General features: G+C 42.2%; 1 protein-coding gene across 1 annotated transcript in view; it reads right to left on the minus strand.

Annotated features, from left to right (window-relative positions):
- Colec12 (collectin subfamily member 12) overlaps positions 1 to 19456 on the minus strand; it is a 176405-nt gene that overhangs the window by 149769 nt on the left and 7180 nt on the right. Inside the window, exon 2 of the mRNA XM_048447998.3 lies at positions 10005 to 10055. Within this exon, the coding sequence (XP_048303955.1) occupies positions 10005 to 10055 (51 nt within the window). The remainder of the gene's footprint in view (positions 1 to 10004; positions 10056 to 19456) is intronic.

The following is a 19456-nucleotide window of genomic DNA, read 5'->3' on the forward strand; positions in this document are numbered from 1 at the left end:
CCAGAGTTTTCTGTTTTAATTTGCTTAGAATTAAGCAAATTAATTCTACCTACAGAATAAGAATAACTCTTTCCCACCCCACACCCACAACCAAATACTGGAAACAACCTAATATCTTCATGCTTTCTTGGTTAAAAAAAAATTGAGAAGATGTTTTCTCTCTAATTTTTCCTAAAATAAAAACAAGCCATGTTCAACTTGGACTTAGTTGTTGGAAAAACAAATAATTATTCCTCCTCTTCTCTACCCTCCCTGTGATTTATCAGTGAACAAAAACGGGGGTGGGGGCATTGTGTGAGGCTGAGGCTGAAACCAGAAACCTCAGGGCCACTACTCCACATGCAATGACACTACAGCACAGAAAGCCAGGTGTAAAGGGTGGCTGAGTGCACACACACATACCATTATCATGCTGAGTGCACATGCACATACCATTATCACTTATCCCCAGAATCCTGGGGTGCTGTATGAATCTTGAAGTGTCTGAGTTCAGGTGTCACCTCAGTTCTGTCATGTCAGTTCAGGTGTCAGTGGAAGGAAGATGGGGTTCTGAGTTCAAACGCTGCCTTTCCTTTTGGGATTCTTTGGGATTCTTTGAATTCACAGAACCCAGGGCCTCTTTCATGCTAAATGCACAGTCCTTATCACTGAGCTGCAGCCTGGGTCACACTTGACCCATGAGCTTCAGTCCCTCCTTTATAAACCCCAAGGAACCTCTTGAAGGATACTGGGGAGAATTAAATGAATGAAAGAGTTGAAATTGCATGGCATACAAAAGATATTCAAGAGGCTACGCAACCCTTTCTTTCATATAAAAATGATTAAAAAAGAAAGTAAGAAAAAGAAAAATCAATGCCTTAATCACATGGAAATGCACTGACCAACATTTACTTGTTAAAAAAAAACAAAAACAAAAAACGCTTGAACTCTTGGCAAGGATCTAGCCTGACCAATGAATACTCTGTAAGAGAGAACGGGGGAGGTACTGGGTACATTCTGTTGGCAAATGAGGCTGTGAATACCATTCATGGTACAAAAATATGAAATCACCTCAAATTGTTCAAAAAAAAAAGCAACAGCCAGGAGACTCCTCTTGAGTTTTAGGAACCCCATGAGCCCTTCCTTTCCAGGCAATTCAGCCTGAAAACCTAAGTGGCATCCTCTTCTCCACATGCCATCCAACACCAAATTCTTATAAAATCAGAAACATGAACCAATAACCCCCTCCCACTAAGTGTGGCAAAAGGCTTTGAACATTTCAAAGCAGCCCTTCAAAGAGCACCAAGGCAAACCTTGTTCCCTTGCCCTCTACTTATCTCCCAGGGTTGGCTTTTCTCCTCCTGTTGCCCCTTTCCACTCACAGATGCTTGGGAATGGTACTGCTGAAAGGATAGCCTCATGCTGGGCTCATTTAGATGCTCCCCACAGGAAACAAGGACTTTCCTGGATTCCTGGCATTCCCATTACTGCCCAGCTAATCACTCCAAGAATGGAATGGGGGTAGGGTCAGGGGAGTTCGTGTCACACACACACACCCTCTACAAATTCAGAAATGAATCCAAGCTTCTTGAAGAGTCTCAGATGTAGAGAAATAGGCCAAGCAGTCAAGTGTCCATTCTGAGCAACTTTACAAAGACAGTTCAGTGTCCTCTTGTCAAAACCTAGAGGAGGAGCAGCTCTTTGCACTGGACTGGGAGTGTGGCTGATGACAGGGCCTCGCACAAGATAGGCCTTAGAGTCAAGCCCCAGGAACACACCTGAACACACACACACACACACACACACACACACACACACACACACACAAATTTTTGAAGTGAAAACAGGAACTTACCAAGTGCTTACAATCAATGTCTTTCCAGGTGTGTAGCCAAGCATATATCTGTGGTGATCTTCCAGAAGTCTAAGTGGTCCTCTATGTCTTTATATACTTATTTTTAAAGAGTTACTTATTTTTATTTTATGTAACAGTGTTTTGCCTGTGTGCACATCTGTGCACCATATGCACACAGTGCCCACAAAGGTTAGAAGAGGATGTTAGATCCCTGGCTGAGAGCCACTATGTGGGTCTGGGATCCAAGCCCTGGTCCTCTACAAAAGAAACAAGTACTCTTAACTGCTGAGCCATGTTTTCAGTCTCAGCTCTATGCTTTTTCAGTTCCTGACGCCAGATATGGCGGGCACCTGGAATCCCAGCACTGTGGAGGCTGGGAAAGGAGGATCCTAAGCTTAAGGCCCATAGCAAGAATCTGTCCCAAAATAAAGAGAAGAAAGAAATAATATATTTCATTACATAAACCTCTTAGCTAAAGGCAGCTCAAACTTGAAATTTATCCCTTTCGAGGATGGCCTCAAAGGAGGGGATGGCAACCATGAGGAGGAACACGAGGAGGGCATCCAGAGTCACAGCTGCAAGCAATCAATAATATTTCTTTGGTCTACTGATCTCCCAACACAGACAGGTGCCAAGTAGGTTTGGGGGGGGGAGGGTGCATCTATGACAACCAGGGAGACCACCATTGGGATAATAAGGGATTCCAGAGTCATGGGAAGGTTTTGTTTGTTTTTGTAATTACTGTTTGGTGATGCTGGGAACTGAACTCTAGGACTTGGCAAATGACACTTAGGCAAGTTCTCTACCACTAAACTACATCCCCAGTCCTTTCATATATGACTTTTACTTAAAATAGAGTGTTGGGATGGAAAACTCAGTCAACAAATGGTGCCCATGTGGACAACTGCATCCACATAAAGCCCAAGAGAGCTTGGGAAGTAATTCTAGGCATAAAATAATAGAGTTAAGTACCGTTTATTGATAGTAGCACTTTCTCGGGTGGGCTCTGCTTGCTAGAGGCAAGCAAGCATTCTCATTTAAGAGAGGCTTCCTGACTCAGCTTTAGCTGCAAAATCCTGCAGCTCTTTTAAGAGGTCCTGTCACGAAACATTTAATAGTGTTGATGAAAAGCTGACCACATGCTCTTTGGTGGTGGCAGGGACCTTAAAACACCGAAGAGCTGTGGTAATAAACATGGCTCCAGTTGGTACCTCCTCCATGAGGCTGAAAACTAAAGAATGGGCTGAAAAGCAGTGGCTTTAATCCTAGCCATATTGCCTAGCAAATTAAAGACTCATGTGGTCAGAAAAAGAGAGATATACAGTAAAGAGAGATTCAAAGATGAAGAAAAACTCTAAATGGTTTACAGTGTGTTAAAAATATATGCAGGTTTGGGAGAGAAAAGAAAAAGGTTAAAGTCCTTCATATAAAAAAGGAGAGTAGTTGGGTGTGGTGGCATACACCTTTAATCCCAACACTAGGGAGGCAGAGGCAGACAGACCTCTGTGAATTCAAGGTGTGGTGGCAAACACCTTTAATCCCAGCACTTGGGAGGCAGAGGCAGGCAGATCTCTGTGAGTTCAAGGACAGCCTGGTTTAGAGTGAGTTCCAGAACAGCCAAAGATACATGGAGAAACCCTGTCTAAAAAATCCAAATATTAAAAATAAAAATCAAAGAAATAGAGGTTAAAAATAAAGCCACATAAAGATGAAAAATACACAGAGAGTCTGGATACTGAATGTTATTATGTTCTCTTTGAATTGCTAGAATGCTGAGGAAGGAGCAACAGCTGCTAAGAGTCATTTAAACATAAATGCTGCTGGATTAATAAAACATAAATTTTTATAAATGCCTTGACTTCAAAATTGAAGTCAAAAGATATGTTACTTTGGAGAAGAGGTTTTGCTTTTGTTTCCACAGAAAATGAGAGGCTATGGATTTATTCTGAGTTAAGAAGAATAAGGTTTGATCAAGGAAAATTAGCTGAGAAATCTCCAGATGGCCCCAATGTCTGAGTTCTACATTCAGAACAGATTCAAGACTGCTGCCTGAAATGATCAAGCTTTATAGGATACTCCAGTCATGACTTGATCATAATTCTAAATTTTCTTTAGGTCCCCATAAGATTACCAGTGCCCCAACCACAGAAAGTAGCCTGGTAAACTATGCCCACATTCCCCAAAAAATGGATTATGGATATTTTCCTTTGTTTAGAATGTTGCTTATAAGTTGTTATGGATAATGGTCAGGAGAAAAGCTAAACAAAAGTTATTAGTTTCAGAGTTCTTGTTCCTTAAAAATTAAAACAGGGCAAAGTTCTGTGGGACAATGGTTTATACTTTGTCAATTGTATTTTAATAAAACGCTGATTGGCCAGTAGCCAGGCAGGAAGTATAGGCAGGTCAACCAGACAGGAAGTAGAGGTGGGTCAATGAGAACAGGAGAATTCTGGGAAGAAGGAAGTACTAGTCTGTAGTTGTGACCTAGCCACAGAAGAAGCAAGATGTGACTACCTCACCAAATAAGGTACAGAGCCACGTGGCTAACATAGACAAGAAATAATGGGCTAATAGAAGTTATAAGAGTTAAAAATTAGTCTGAGCTACTAGGCCTATCAGTTTATAACTAATGTAGACCTCTGTGTGATTTCTTTGGGACTTAACAACTGTGGGAATCAGGCAGGACAAATGCTGGGTGGGACAGAAAACCTCGGTCAACAATAGAAACTGGGAAATAAATAAAAAGGTATCACTAGAGGAAATAGCATATTCTGTGCAAAGAAATAAAAATAGACAGACCCAGAAGTAACAATGTATTCCTGTAATGCCAGCAAATAGGAGACCAAGGCAGGAAGAGCCACAACCTAGACTATACAACGAGACTCTTTGTACACACAAGTCTACTGTACACACTACACTTTACACCACATGCAGGCACACATGCACAACAATAGATTGGTACCTCATGTCTCAAGAAAGGCCCTCTGTCAAGTTGTAACCATAGTTACGCCTCAATTAGCTTTGCAGACTGAGGCCAAGAGATGTTGACCCACAAAGCCTGACTAAAATCTGAGAATGTCCATTTCATTAACTCTTCAAAGATTCTCCTTGTTGAAAGTTTATGTTGTGGAACAAATTAGTGGCACAATCATCAGGCTTCACCCAGTCTCATTTTTAGACACATTTCAGAACTCTCAGAATGGGGTTAAATGACTTTGACATACATAAAAGAAAACAGACCTGGTTGAGACTAAAATGTAATAATTAGTCTCTAGATGAAAAATAAATGACTATAAAAAATTAATATAGACATTTTCTTCTATACTATAATATGTGCTAAATCTGGAAAATGACCAATATTATGATATAAATAACCTTGACCTTGTACAGCAAATGGTTCTGAATAACTATGATGAATAACTTAGGAAAAGCCTACTCAGTGATGATTTGCTCTAAGAATGGCCCCTTTGTTCTAAGGATAATTAACCCTGGTTGTTCTAAGGATAATTAACCCTGGCTCATCTGCACGTCAAATTCAAGTTGTTTTTATTCTATTTGTATATATAAAACATCTTTAAAATTAAACAATAACAAAACTCCTATAGTATTCAGCTTTCTTTTGCAAAAATAAAACCCAACACAACAGCCATGTTTAAAGGCAAGTCATACCTTTCCCAACCCCTTAGGAATAAGGTTTCACACTTGGATATTCTGAAGTGACTGTACAAAAATGTCAAGAGTGCTGCAGCCCCAAATCTCTTGTAGGTGACACTACAGCTCCTGTTTTTACAGCACAGTGCCTACCCAGCACATTTCTACCTAGGACCCTGCTCATTGCACCAAAGTCCAGCATGTTAGACTACTCTACCTTGCTGGAGTCAACAGCTTATGGAATAAGGGTGGATGGTGAGGCTCATAAGTGTCACCAACTGATTCCCAGTAAGGAGTCACCAGGGGCAAGGCCCATCAGACTGTTCCACCTATAGACACCTACTTTTTAAGACTACCAACAACAGACTGAAAAGGGGCTGTTCAGGCTTATTCACACCTGAAGGAATAGGCTCTGTGGCTCTGTTTGAGTCAGGAAATGGCTGAAAACCTACTGACCTTAAGAATTTGGCCAGAGTTCTAGGCCCTATAAAAGCACCTAGGCCTCCCCAGTAGGCCTAGATTGGTGAGGGAGAATTGTCTGTATTCTGTCAATCATGTATTTTAATAAAACGCTGATTGGCCAGGCAGGAAGTATAGGCGGGTCAACCAGACAGGAAGTAGAGGTGGGGCAATGAGAATAGGAGAAGGCTAGGGACTAGGAAGCTTTCTCCGCCACTCCTGTCCAGATCACCGAAGAGGCAACATGTGAACTGCCACGCTGAGAAAGGTACTGAGCCATGTGGCTAACATAGATAATGATAATGGATTACTATAAGTTACAAGGACTAATAAGAAGCCTGACCTAATAGGCCAATCAGTTTATAACCTTTTGGAGTCCTGTGTGTGATTTTTCTTTGGGGTTTGCCGGCTGTGGGGTACTAGGCGGGACAGAAACCCCAACAAGCCGGCCTTCATGTTACACTAGATAGTGATGTTAGACCCACATTTCAGTTCTGAGCTAAGGGTGCCCTTCCCAGGCACAGAAGTTGAAAGGTCACCTCAACCGAATGTAAGAGCTTATCCCCAGACACTAGTCAAATAGAAAACTTATCTTCTAACCCCAGATCCAGTTAACTCACTTGACCAGGAACTCATTCTACCCACATCTCACCTCCCGCACCTACAGAAGTAAGGGCAGATTTCTATTCCAGCCCTGTGAAAGAAGATATCACTTTGCTTAGAAACACAGTCCAGCCTCCCACCAGCAGAATTCTCTTCCTTTTCCTTTTGTTAGTTGATTGGTTTTGAGATAGGGTCTTATGGAACAGGCCTGAAATTAAGTATGTAGCTGAGGATGACCTTGAGCTCCTGGTCCTCCTGCCTCCACCTCCCCAGTACTGGGATAATACGCGTGTGTCACCATGCCACGTTCAGGAACCCCAAGATTTTTCAGAATCACATCAGCCTAATTTTCTGTCTGAGATGCTTGGTACCATTCATTCTCTTCCTTCTCTGTTAATGCTCTCTGGACAGTTATCAGTTCATTACACAAGGAGACTCTGAGTCACCAGTTGGTAATCCCCATGTATAATTTAGCCCCATAAATTAAAATCTTTTTCAAAATGTGCTAATTTTTTACTTTTGCACCAGCTCCCCACCCACTGAACTAATGATGCGGTCATGAAATTAACTGAATGTTTTCTGTGTCACCCTTTTGATTCTGTAACCTTCATTTTTGGCTTGTTTATGTAATGTATCTGTTCTGTAGAACAAGGGAATGAACCTAGGGCTTCAAGCTGCTCGTCAAGCGCTCTTACACTGACCTGCATCCCCACACCTTTTTCAGGTTTTATGCACAGAGGCAAGGTCTCATTAAGCTGTCCAGGCAGGCCATGAACTTCTGGCTCATCCTCGGGAACTATTAGAATTACAGATATGCAACAGGTATACACCCAATTTGATCATTGCTTTTAAAGAAATGTTTCCTCAGTCAGCCATGTTGGCACACACATGTTAACCCCAACACTTGTTAGACTGAGGCAAGAGGATGCACTAGGCTATATGGCAAGTTTGAGGACAGCCTGGGTAATAAGAGATGATCTCAAAATATCGTTCAGTTCTTTACACGTCTACTGATTTCCAAAATATACAGCCATTCCAATATTTGTTTTCCAGTGTTTCTTAGCCCATGTGTTTTTGTGTTCCTTTGTAATTATCAGTTTCATCTTCAATTCTACTACCATTCTTCTAAGTGACTCTCTCCAAAGTGAATCAGAATAACACACAGTAAGGACCCAGAAATCTGTTGCTATGTGGAGGAGGTAGAGAAAGCTGGAATTCAGGTTGCTCTGACAAAGCATGAGTTGAAAATTATGGGCCTCGTGTGGCTGTATAACCATAGTAAAGCCCCATTTCTTTCCCCAAAAAGAAATACAGAAATGTTGGTTCCAGACAGAAAAAAATGCTACAACAATTATGGAGCCAAAGCAGCTGGGGACTGTTAACTTTAACCAAAGTCCAGCCAAGATGTTTCAAGTAATAGGAAGTAGATTTAAGTTCTTTATATTCATATTCTCCCTCTCCACCCCACCCATCCTTCTCTATTTTTTAGGACCAAGGCACAAAAACAAGCTGTTCCCTTCATTCCCTTGAACTGTGGTTGGAACAGCAATGCTTTGCTGATGGTTTTCAGACACACTGAAGAGCCTGAGAAGCTGGGTCCAAGCGGAGCTGAGGAGGTGGAGGGGTGGATGTTAGTTCCCTGTGGCTGCTGGAACAGCTCACATCACACATTTCTTTCCTTGAGGTTCTGGCAAATCTAAATGAAGTTGTGCTGGACAAAGCAGTGCTTGTATGAAAACTCAGCACTTGGGATGCAGAAGCAGGATTTCAGTTTGAGACCAGTCTAAGCTTCACGGAGAAATCCTGTATCATACTGACAAGATGGAGTTGCCTATGTCATGAAAAGTCAAGAGATCATGAAAAACTGGTTCTTATGCATGGGCACCTGGCACTAACTAAACGTGTTCTGACCTTGGTTTCTATTTGCACTTTGTTTATTATATTGTTGCAGACATAGGCACAGTCAATCTTAAGATGGAAGTGCTAAATTGGGGGATTGTAACAGGCCTGGCAGAAATAAAGATATTCTAAGGGCACACTGTGCCTCTGTGTCTTTCTGCTGGCCTGCCTGCCTGTTTCTCTGTATCCAACTATCAGATTACTAAGATAATGAAGCCCAAAGAAATGGGAATTCACCCAGGAATCTCAGGCTGGGAGAAGGAAGGACACCTGCCAGAGGAAAGGAAAGAGACTTCACATGGTTCTAACAACTTGTCAGATCACCTTACAGGATGAGACAGAAGTGCATAGGATAATGGGTGGGACCACATTTTGGCCGGGACTACTGAGATGCACATATCCTCAGCCTTCTATTAAAGTTTGATCTCACATCATGACACTGGAGGAGGACTTAAGGGGTTGGGGGATTCTCTATATCTTTTTGTCTCCAAAGAAGCTACACTGAATAGATATTTTTCTCCTTTTTCCTTTTAGCTTGACTCTGTTTAATTGGCTTATTGAGAACAGGTGGCTGGACATGGCTTGCGGCAGAGAGCGACCCTCACACTCAAGCTCTGTAACAAGAGCATAGATCACAGTGCAGCAGTGCAGAGACAGCCGGTGAGTGCTAATTCCCTGTGGCTCTGTAACAGATGACACAAATAGGAAGGCTTGAAGGTCACACATTTCTCCTCTTATAGTCCTGGAGGTCAAAGTCTGAAGTCAGCTTCAGCTGGCTCAAATAAAGGGGTCGAATAGACTGTTCTCACTCTGAAAGCACTGGAGGAATAACTCATTTCCTTGCCTTCTTAAGCATCTAGAAGCTACCAGAATTCCTTGACTTAAGCACCCTTCCAATCCTGTTTCAGTCAGTGGGACACACCTCTCTAGTGTCAAATTTATCATGTTCCTCCTTATCATAAGAACACTTTGTGGCAGTTAAGGTCCAGTAAGTAACTCAATATAATCTCCCCATTCCAAACTCTTTGGTCCAGTAGTGGCTTCTTTTTTGCCATATAACCATTCAGGTTCCAGGAGTGCAGCTGCAGATACCTTTGCAGGCCATTACTTCCATAGCGCACATACACAGTTAGGTCCCTGGAAGAAGTCTCCCTCCCATTCATTTAATAATAGATTTATAAGCATAAGACCTAGGAACAGACAAGACACAGAGAAAACTGGTTTGTGAATACCAGCAGAGGGACTTTCCAAGGACTCTGCTCTTTGCTGGCCACATATTTCCCTTTCCCAACAGATTTGACAGCTGAGCTGTCTGTAGTCTGTATTCGGCAGACACATAAACATCACATCGCTTCCCTTTGCTTGGATGCAGCTCTTGTTCCACACACTCTCAGAGTTGTACATCCACCTTTCACATAGAAGCTCAGTTTTCCACCACAATGGGACTTCAAAGTCCCAAATATTTACCTGTGTCAAAGTCTATTATGTTACCGCCACTCGGAGTCTGTTGTGTTCTAGACTGAGTGAGGAAAAGGAACCAAGCTTTGTCAGGACTCACCAAACCTCTTGTAACCGAAGGACTGCACCTCCTCTTCTTCTGCGAAGTCGTCTGTAGAAGAAAACACAAGTGTTAGCCCAGGCAGGGGCACAGTAGCACACAGTTGGGACAGGATGCAACTGCCCTGACCCTAACCAACTACACTTTCCCTTCCTTTAAGATTGCCTATCACAATAGTTATCCTTCTGCACCTGGACCTCTCCCAGCCTTATGAGGAGGATCATTAGCCCTCTGCACTGGCTAGAGGCTTTTCCTTCCAACCCAGGCCCTCGTTAAACGTGATTCCTTGAAGATGCATTCCTGAACCACTCAGACTCTCTCTGTCACACTTGTTCATTTCAGATTACTCTCTGATGTCATCCTCATTCGTTTAAATATGTACATGAATGTACACATGTATGTTCACTGTTGTCATTGTGTTTCCTATCTAGACGGACATAAATAAACCACCATTGCTTAGAATGGGGCTTGTTAAAGAACAGAGGCTTAATGTTAGTGAATGAATGGCAGAATTAACCAACTGTCTAAGCTATTTGTTCAAGCTGTCCCTTTTGGGTGTTCCCATCAACTACTGCAGCATCTCAGAACCCCAGGATTTCTCTTGAAATGATAACTAGAGTCTTCCCCACTCCTCTGTAGGATAATTGAGATCAACATATGGTCCCCAGCCTGTCAAAAGGCAGAGTTTCTGTGGAGTTTCTAGACACAGAATCACAATGGTGGCAAGAAATGTATCAGCCAGGTTTCCTACCAAGAGGCATCAAGTCATCTGAACTGAGACATGACAAGGGACCAAGCATTGTTCATTGTGTGTTTCTACCAAACATAGGGACACACAGTGGGTCGACAGAGAGCAGGTACTGTGTAGACAGTGTCATTTCCAGAGGCCCTGATCAAATAAATATACACTCCTCCATTTACAACAAATGGCTATATCCTAATAAATTCATCATGGGTTAAAATTATTATAAGTTTAAGATATCCTATGTTAGATATAGTCAGAAGGAAGCAACCAAACATAATAGCTTCAAAATACAGTAGGCAGTTAAGAAATGGCTCAGCAGTTATGAGCACTTAGTGCTCTTATAAAAGACCAAAGATCAAGCCTTATTTCTAGCACTCACATTAGTGGCTTACAAGTGCCTATAACTCAGCATACTGTAGTGACTGTTTTCCTTGTGATTGTGGAGCTGATGGTGCTACCCAGCCTCACCAAAAGGACTTGACTGTATATCATTATCTTAGGAAAAAACCCAAAGTCAAAATTAAAATTCAATTTCTGGGGATGGAGAGAAAGAGATCAGTTGGTCAAGTGGTTATTCTACAAGTATGAGGACCTGAGTTCAAACTCAGAACCCACAATTTTAAAAGTCAGGCATGGAGACACACATTTGGAATCCCAATCCCAGCACTATTGAAGAAGAGATGGGTAGATCCTCTGGAGCTCACTGGACAGATAGCCTAACCTACTCAGTGAGCCTCAGGATAGAGAAAGAGAGATAGCACAAAAGGGTAGGAAGCAGTCAAGGACCAACACCCATGGTGGCCTCTGACTCCCAAATGTACACATGCACCTATATGCAGGTACACAAAATGAATAAATGAATTAAAAGTATAGCTTCTGTTGAATATGTATCTTTTTCACCATTATCAAGTTTAACAATTTGAAGCTGGGGCTCTTTGTTCTTGAGCTGGTCAACAAGGCACTGATCCAGCAGAGTCTGCAGTGCTAAGCTTACATTAAGTCAGCCTCCTTCTTTCATGATGACTGGCTTTCAAGGCATCTCATGAGGGAGGAGACAAGGTTTCTAGAATAGTCTTTTAACCCAGCAGGACACAACCAGGATGTTTCTGAGTACTGCAGGATTCTTGGGAACCTGAGTCGACTCAGAGAGCTGCTTTGTTGAGATGTGTTTATAATGCTTAGGTAAGATGGCATTTGAGCATGTTACTGCTGTCCACTTATCTCCTAGGCTAAGGAATTTGATTTGGACTCCAGAAACCAGGTATTTATAAGCAAAGGATCCATCCTGCAGCAAGGTTTATCACTTCAGTTCTTTCCTCATAGGCTGCCAACAAACAGAGCAGGGTTAGTCCATACCAAGACTTTACTCTGTCTTGACTCAGTAATCTTTTTTTTCAAATTTTTTAAAAATCATTTTACATACCAACCACAGTTCCCCCTACCTAATCTCCTCCCACTCCCACCTCAACTTCCCCCAAACCACCCCCAAACTATTCTTTAGAAAGGGTATGATCTCCCATTAGAAGTCAAGAAAGTCCTGGCACATTCAATTGAGACAGGACTAAGACTCTTTCCCCCTGCACCACAACTGAGCAAGACATCCCACCATATGGAATGGACTCCAAAAAGCCAGCTCATGCACCAGAGATAGATTCTGGTCCCACCGCCAGGGGTCCCACAAACAGGCCAGGCTACATAACTGTCATCCACATGCAATGGGCCTAGTTCAGTTCCATGCAGGCTCCCTAGGTCTGGAGTCAGTGAGTTCTCACAAGTTTGGGTCAGATGTCTTTGTGGGTTTCCCCATTGTGTTCTTGACCCACCACCCTTGCTTACATAATCCCTCCTCCCTCTTTTCAACTGGACTCCTGGAGCTGAGTCTGGTGCTTCGCTGTGGATCTCTGCATCTGCTTCCATCAGTTACCAAAGGAAGGTTCTATGATGACAGTTAGTCACCAATGTGATTACATGAGAAGACCAGTTCAGACACCCTTTCCACTATTGTTAGAAGTCTTAGCTGGGGTCATCCTTTGGGATTCCTGGAAATTTCCCTAGCACCAGGTTTCTCCCTAGCCCCATAATGGCTCCCTCTATCTAGATAATCTCTTTCATTACTCTTCCACTCCATCCCTTCCCCAACTAGGCCATCCCATTCCCTCATGTTCCCAACCCCCATTTTCTCACCTTTACCTCTCCTTACCCCCAGTTTACCCAGGAGATCTCATCTATTGCCTCTTTCCAGGGCGATCCATGTGTCCCTCTTAGGGTCCTCCTTGTTACCTAGCTTTTCTGGAGCTGTGGATTGTGGTCTGGTTATCCTTTGCTTTAACATCTAGTACCCACTTATGAGTGAGTACATACCATGCTTGACTTTTTGGATTTGGGTTATCTCACTCAGGATGAGTTTTTCTAGTTCCACCCAGTTGCCTGCAAATTTCATTACGGCATTGTTTATTTTACAGCTGAGTAACACTCCACTGTGTAAATGCACCATATTTTCTTTATCCATTCTTTGATTGAGGGACATCTAGGTTGTTTCTAAGTTCTGGCTATTACAAATAATGCTGCTATAAACATAGCTGAGGAAGTATCCTTATGGTATAATTGAGCATCCTTTGGGTATATGCTCAAGAGTATTATTGCTGGGTCTTGAGGTAGATTGGTTCCCAATTTTCTGAGAAACTATAATGCTGATTTCCAAAATGGCTATACAAGATTGCATTCCCACCAGCAGTGGATGAATGTTCCCCTTACTCCACCTCCTCTCCAACATAGGCTGTCATTAGTATTTTTGGTCTTGAAGATATCAGAAAATGGAAAAATCTCCCAGGCTCTTGGATAGGTAGGATAAGCAAAATAAAAATGACAAACTTGCCAAGAGCAATCCACAGATTCAATGCAATCCCCATCAAAAGTCCAACACAATTCTTCACAGACTTCAAAAGAACTACACTCAACTTCATATGAAAGAACAAAAAATCCAGGATAGCTAAAGCAATCCTTACAATAAAGGAACTTCTGGAGGTATCACCATTCCTGATTTCAAGCTCTGCTACAGAGCTAAAATAATAATAATAATAAAAAACCAGCTTGATATTGGCATAAAAACAAACATGTGAATCAATGGAATTGAATTGAAGACCCTGACATAAATCCTCACACCTATGAACACTTGATTTTTGACAAAGAAGCCAAAACCATGCAATGGAAAAAAGAAAGCATCTTCAACAAATGGTGCTGGCATAACTGGATGTCAACATGTAGAAGAATGCAAATAGATCCACATTTATCTCCATGCATAACACTCAAGCCCAAATGGATCACAGACCTCAGTATAAATTCAACCACCTTGAACCTGATAGAAGAAGTGGGAAGAAGTAGCCTTCAATAATTAGGCACAAGAGACCACTCCCTAAATATAACACCAGTAGCACAGGCTCTGAAAGTAACAATAAATAAATGGGACCTCCTGAAACTGAGAAGCTTCTGTAAAGCAAAGGATACAGTCAATAAGACGAAAAGACAGCCTACATAAAGGGAAAAGATCTTCATCAACCCCACATCAGACAGAGTGCTGATCTACAAAATACATAAAGAGCTCAAGAAACTATATTATCAAAATACTATATAATCCAATTAAAGAATGCAGTACAGATCTAAACAGAGAACTCTCATCAGAAGAATCTCAAACGGTGGAAAGACACTTAAGGAACTGAGCAACGTCCTTAGCCATGGGAGAAACACAAATCAAAATGACTCAAAACAACTCTGAGATCAGTAATCTTTCATACCAACCTCTGAGGTTTCTCAAAGAGAAAGCTTTATTTACTGCTTCTAATTAGAAAGTCATTTATTGATTTGTTTATTCAATAAAGTTGCTCCTGGATGCAGTGATAGATGTAATTCCAGCATATTAGAGGTGGGAACACAAGAATTAGTAACTCAGGGAAAGCCCAGACTACCTAAGAGCCTGTCTCAAAACAAACAGACAGACAGACAATCAGACAGGGACAGAGAGATGATTCCACAATTAAGAGCACTTGTTGTAATGAATTAAGTAAAAATGCTGTGGATTCCTGAGTGGCTGCAGCAGCAGAAATGCTGCAGGTACCCAAGTGGTGGCAGTGGGCGGCCGGTCCTGAGAGCAGCCAGTACCAGGCAGGGACAGTGTAGTTCCCAAGTGGCTGCAGTGAGCCACAAGGGGCAGTGAGTCCCACGTGGAGAGACAGATAGGCACACCACGAGACCATGCCACAGGTCTCTGAAGGCGGCTGATCCCGGGCAGGGAGCCATGCGGTGGGTGAGAAACAGAGACATGGATAGGCACACCATGCAGAGTGAGGTTGGATATTTATTTAGTGGGTTATAGAAGGCAAGGGGAGAAGGGGAGAAGAGGAGAAGGAGGGAGGGAGGGAGGGAAAGAGAGAGAGAGAGACACAGGGAGAGAGACAGAGACAGAAGGGAGGAAGGGAAGAAGTGGGGAGAGACAGAAGCAGCCTCTTCAAGAGGGAGATGAAAAGGAAGGGACTCAGGCTAGAAGCTGAAGATCCCCTTGCTTCAGAGAATGGGGGAGTGGGCGTGGCTTGACTCTTAAAGGGACAGAGCAGACCATTACATTTGTTGCTCTTTTGGGGAACCTGGTTTCAGTTCTCAGTACCCACATGGTGGTTCACAACCATCTGCAACTCCAGTTCTAAGAAATCAGAACTCTCTTCTGGTCTTCTCAGGCATCAGATATACAGGTGGTTCACATATATACATGTATGTAGACACTCAGATACCAGACATGCACATGATACACATATACATATGTATGCAGACAGATACTCATACACACCAAATAAAATAAATCTTTTTAATGAGTCTCTCGCTATCCTGTATCTATAAATATGACTCTTTTCTATAAAACGGTGTAGAATTTACATATAACCTACACACATCCTTAAACACTTCAAATCATCTCTAGATGACTTTAATACCTAAAATTACACAAATGTTATATAAATAGTTGCCTCCCTGAACAGTTTAGGGAAAGGTGACAAGAGAAGTCAGATGCAGCTTTTGTCTGGAATATTGATCTAACCTTGGTTGAAGTCAACAATGCAGAATGAGGCCATGAAAGGCTGACTGCGCATGCCTATCACACAACCGAGTGGTTAAGATGCAGTAATGATGTCACATAGCTCTCACCGCCAGTTGCAGCCCTTCTGTCACAAATCCACTCTTCATCAACACTCAAACACTGAAGAACAAGGAAACACACGGGCGAAAACACAACTACAGTGTAACACTGCCCCCATCCCAACAGTAAAGGCTTCGGGCTTCCAGCTGGGCCTTTCTATTCCCCACCACAGCTGCTCAGATCCACTCCTCCCGTCTGTCTGCTGTTCCTTGTTGGATGCTTCCTATTCCAGGGAAACAGTCCTATTTTAGCAGAACTCCTCTTTTCTGAAATAAACCTGACAACCTCAATTTTTCACTAGTTTACTTATCAGTTTTCAGTTCTTCTCCAAGTTAATATGCTGAAACAGTGAAGGGCCAAAAAATGTAGTGAGGGGCTAAAAGATAAAGTGAGGAGGGCGTGAAGGAAGCAGTGGGGGGAGGGGGCTGAAGAAAGCAGTACTGGGGGATGGAGGGAGCAATAGGGGATGAAGGAATCAGTGGGCCAACAGAAGGGGCCAAAGGACACAGTGAGAAGAGGAAGGACACAGGGAGGGGCTGAAGGGCGCAATGAGGGACTGAGAGATGCAGTAAGGAGCTCAAGGAATCATTGAGAGGCTGCAGGATGCAGAGAGGGCTGGAAGAAGCAAAAGCCTAAGAAAAGACCCACCACATGTCAGCTCAAGTAGGGTATTCTGCTTCTGGTCTTAACTCTCATACCAAAAGGATTCACTATTCTTCCAACATCTGTTTATCTTATCCCACTCTGAAAGTTGTCCTATGAGACATGAAGAGTTCCATAAAGTACTGTAGTATTGGGATTATCAAGAATAATCTTTGTACAGAAGTATCTTAAATCAGTTTTTTTTTCTGTTTATTTTTTCTTTGTGAGAAAAAAAGGTTTGGAAATGACACCTGCTAGATCCCAAGGCTGAGGCCTGGGGGTGGGACACAGGAGACTATTTGTCTCCCTCCATGTTTTAAACGTTGACTCTAGAATTCTCTTTTCTTCCTTTAACATTTAGCAAATGCTAAAGTTAAGCATTTGCTTTTGCAGAGGACCAGAGTTTAGTAACTCCGGGGGTGGGGGAATCTTGTGCCCTCTTCTGGTCTCTTTAGGGACCACATTCATTCATATGTACAAACCCACACACAGATACACAAACACATAAAGACAAAAAAAAGAAAGAAGGTGAGCCATGTGTGGTTATATACTTGTACCCAGCACTCTGAAAGCAAAGGAGGAAAAACCACCACAAATTCCAGGTCAGCCTGGTCTATGTAGAGAGTTCCAAGATGATCAGAGCTGCAGAGGTTCTAGGCTGCCCTTAACTGGCCCTGGGTGGCGAGGCACACATCACAGTTATGGGAGAAGAAGGTCTGTAGGGACACAAAACTGCTCCCTTCAGGAATGAAAAGTGATAGAATAAAACAAATACATTTCTGAGAGTGGCAAACAGCTAAGGAGATTAGGCTGCCAAGACTACCTGGCTTTTGTGTATCACTTTGTGGGCCCTGCACTATTAAGACAACCTAGGACAAATAGTTTGCTCTACAAAGAATGAGCAAAAGGTCTGAAAACAGGACATAATGCTGTACATATTATTAACTGTTTGTGGTCCTGGGTATCCAACTAAAGCCCAGTGTGTGGTAAAAGCTAAGTAAGTGCTTTTCCATTGAGCTATACAATAAACCAGTTCAAAAGAAAATATCCCTGTCCTCAACCTAACTACCTACTCCTCACCCCAGACATGTTCCATCTGCTACCCATAATTCCAGTTGTTTATGCATTGTCTTAATCTTGCCCACTGTCCTGCAAGTTCCTTGGAGATAAGCATCATTTGTGGCATATGATATTTCTAGAGTGTCTTGCATTAAAAATATATACCAAATATTTGTTCAGGCAAAAAACTGGGGCTAGGAGTGGAGTTCAGTGGTAGAACATTTGCCTAGCATGCTGCAGGCTTCTCAGTTTGATCCCAAATACCAGCAAAAACAAACAAAAACTGAAAACCAGTTAAGACATGGTCACTCAATTATAAATAATAAATAGAATATGCTAGGAGTTTTTGTTGGATTTTGTTGTTGTTGTTTTTGTTGCTGTTTTATTTTATTTTGTAGCCCTGGCCATCCTGGAACTCACTCTGTCGACCAGGCTGGCCCCAAACTTGTAGAGATCTGCTGCCTACCTCTGCCTCAGGAGTGCTGGGATCAAATGCATGCATCACCATACCTGGCTAAATATGATAGTTTAATGGGTAATTAACACTACTAATGAAACAGACATGATGTCACATGGCTAAAATCTTATTAGACAAATCTGTCCTGATACTTAGAAATAAGTATCATTCCTTGGATGCCTTATTGCTGTAAAGAATGCCTGACAGAAGCACTGTAAGGAAGGAAGGTGGTGGTCTGAATGAGAATGGTCCATGGCTATTAGAATAGTTAGTTCCCTGTTGGAACTGTTTTGATTAGGATTAGGAGGTGTGGCCTTGTTGGAAGAATTGTATCATTTGGGGCTAGAATAAGCACCATTCCCAGTGTTCTCTCTGCATCCTGCTTGGGGATCAAGATGTGAACTCCCAGCTGTTCCTATCACCACATTGTTGCTCTGACAGCCCAATTAAATGCTCTTTTTTCCCCCCAAGATAGTGTTTCTCTGTGTAGCCCTGGCTGTCCTAGAACTTGCTCTATAGACCAAGTTCTGGCCTTGAACTCAGAGATCTGCCTGCCTCTGCCTCCCAAGTAAACACTTTCTTTTATCATTTGCCTTTGTCAAGGTGCTTTGTTATAATAGAAAAGTAATGAAGACAGGAGGGATAGAACTGGACACAGGATCGGGATACATGTCTTTAAAAACATTCTGACACCAAGTCAATGAGACAACTAAGTGGATAAAGGTGCCTAATCACTGAACCTAAAAACCCGAGTTCTAAAATTGTCAGCTGTTGGGTTCACTAAGTTCTACCTATAATGTAGAAGGGGAGAACTGAATCCCAAAGTTGCCCTGATTTTGACATGTGTGCTATGGCATACATGTCACACACAGGGAAGGAGGGAAGAAAGGAAGAAAGAAAGGAAGGAAAGAAGGAAGGAAGGAAGGAAGGAAGGAAGGAAAGAAGGAAGGAAGGAAGGAAATTTAAAACTTTTTAAATATATATTTTGTCATTATCAACAGACCCAAGGAAAACTTTGGTTCTTGGAAAAATTAAATGTATCTTCTACCACTATTTTAGCAAGGAGGGAAATTATACCACTACTACAATGACAAGTTCCTAGTATGACCCTGTATTTTGGGTAGGGCTAATTCTGATACCATCACAAGAATGACAGTGAAAAGAGCTACTGTTCTGGACAGGGCCAAATAAACACAGCTCTCCACAGACAGCTAACTCCTAGCCTATAGCAGTTTCAACACATTTATAATTTGAAAATTACTTTAATTGCAAAAACTGAGGACTTGCTGTCAAGGTCCTAACTGTATCCTTTGATTAAACTAACATAACTATTTCATAATGGGAATCAACTTACTGTCTGAAGATTG

This window comes from Myodes glareolus, chromosome 13, assembly GCF_982192425.1.
Source record: "Myodes glareolus chromosome 13, mMyoGla1.1, whole genome shotgun sequence".
NCBI classification, from domain to species: domain Eukaryota; kingdom Metazoa; phylum Chordata; class Mammalia; order Rodentia; family Cricetidae; genus Myodes; species Myodes glareolus.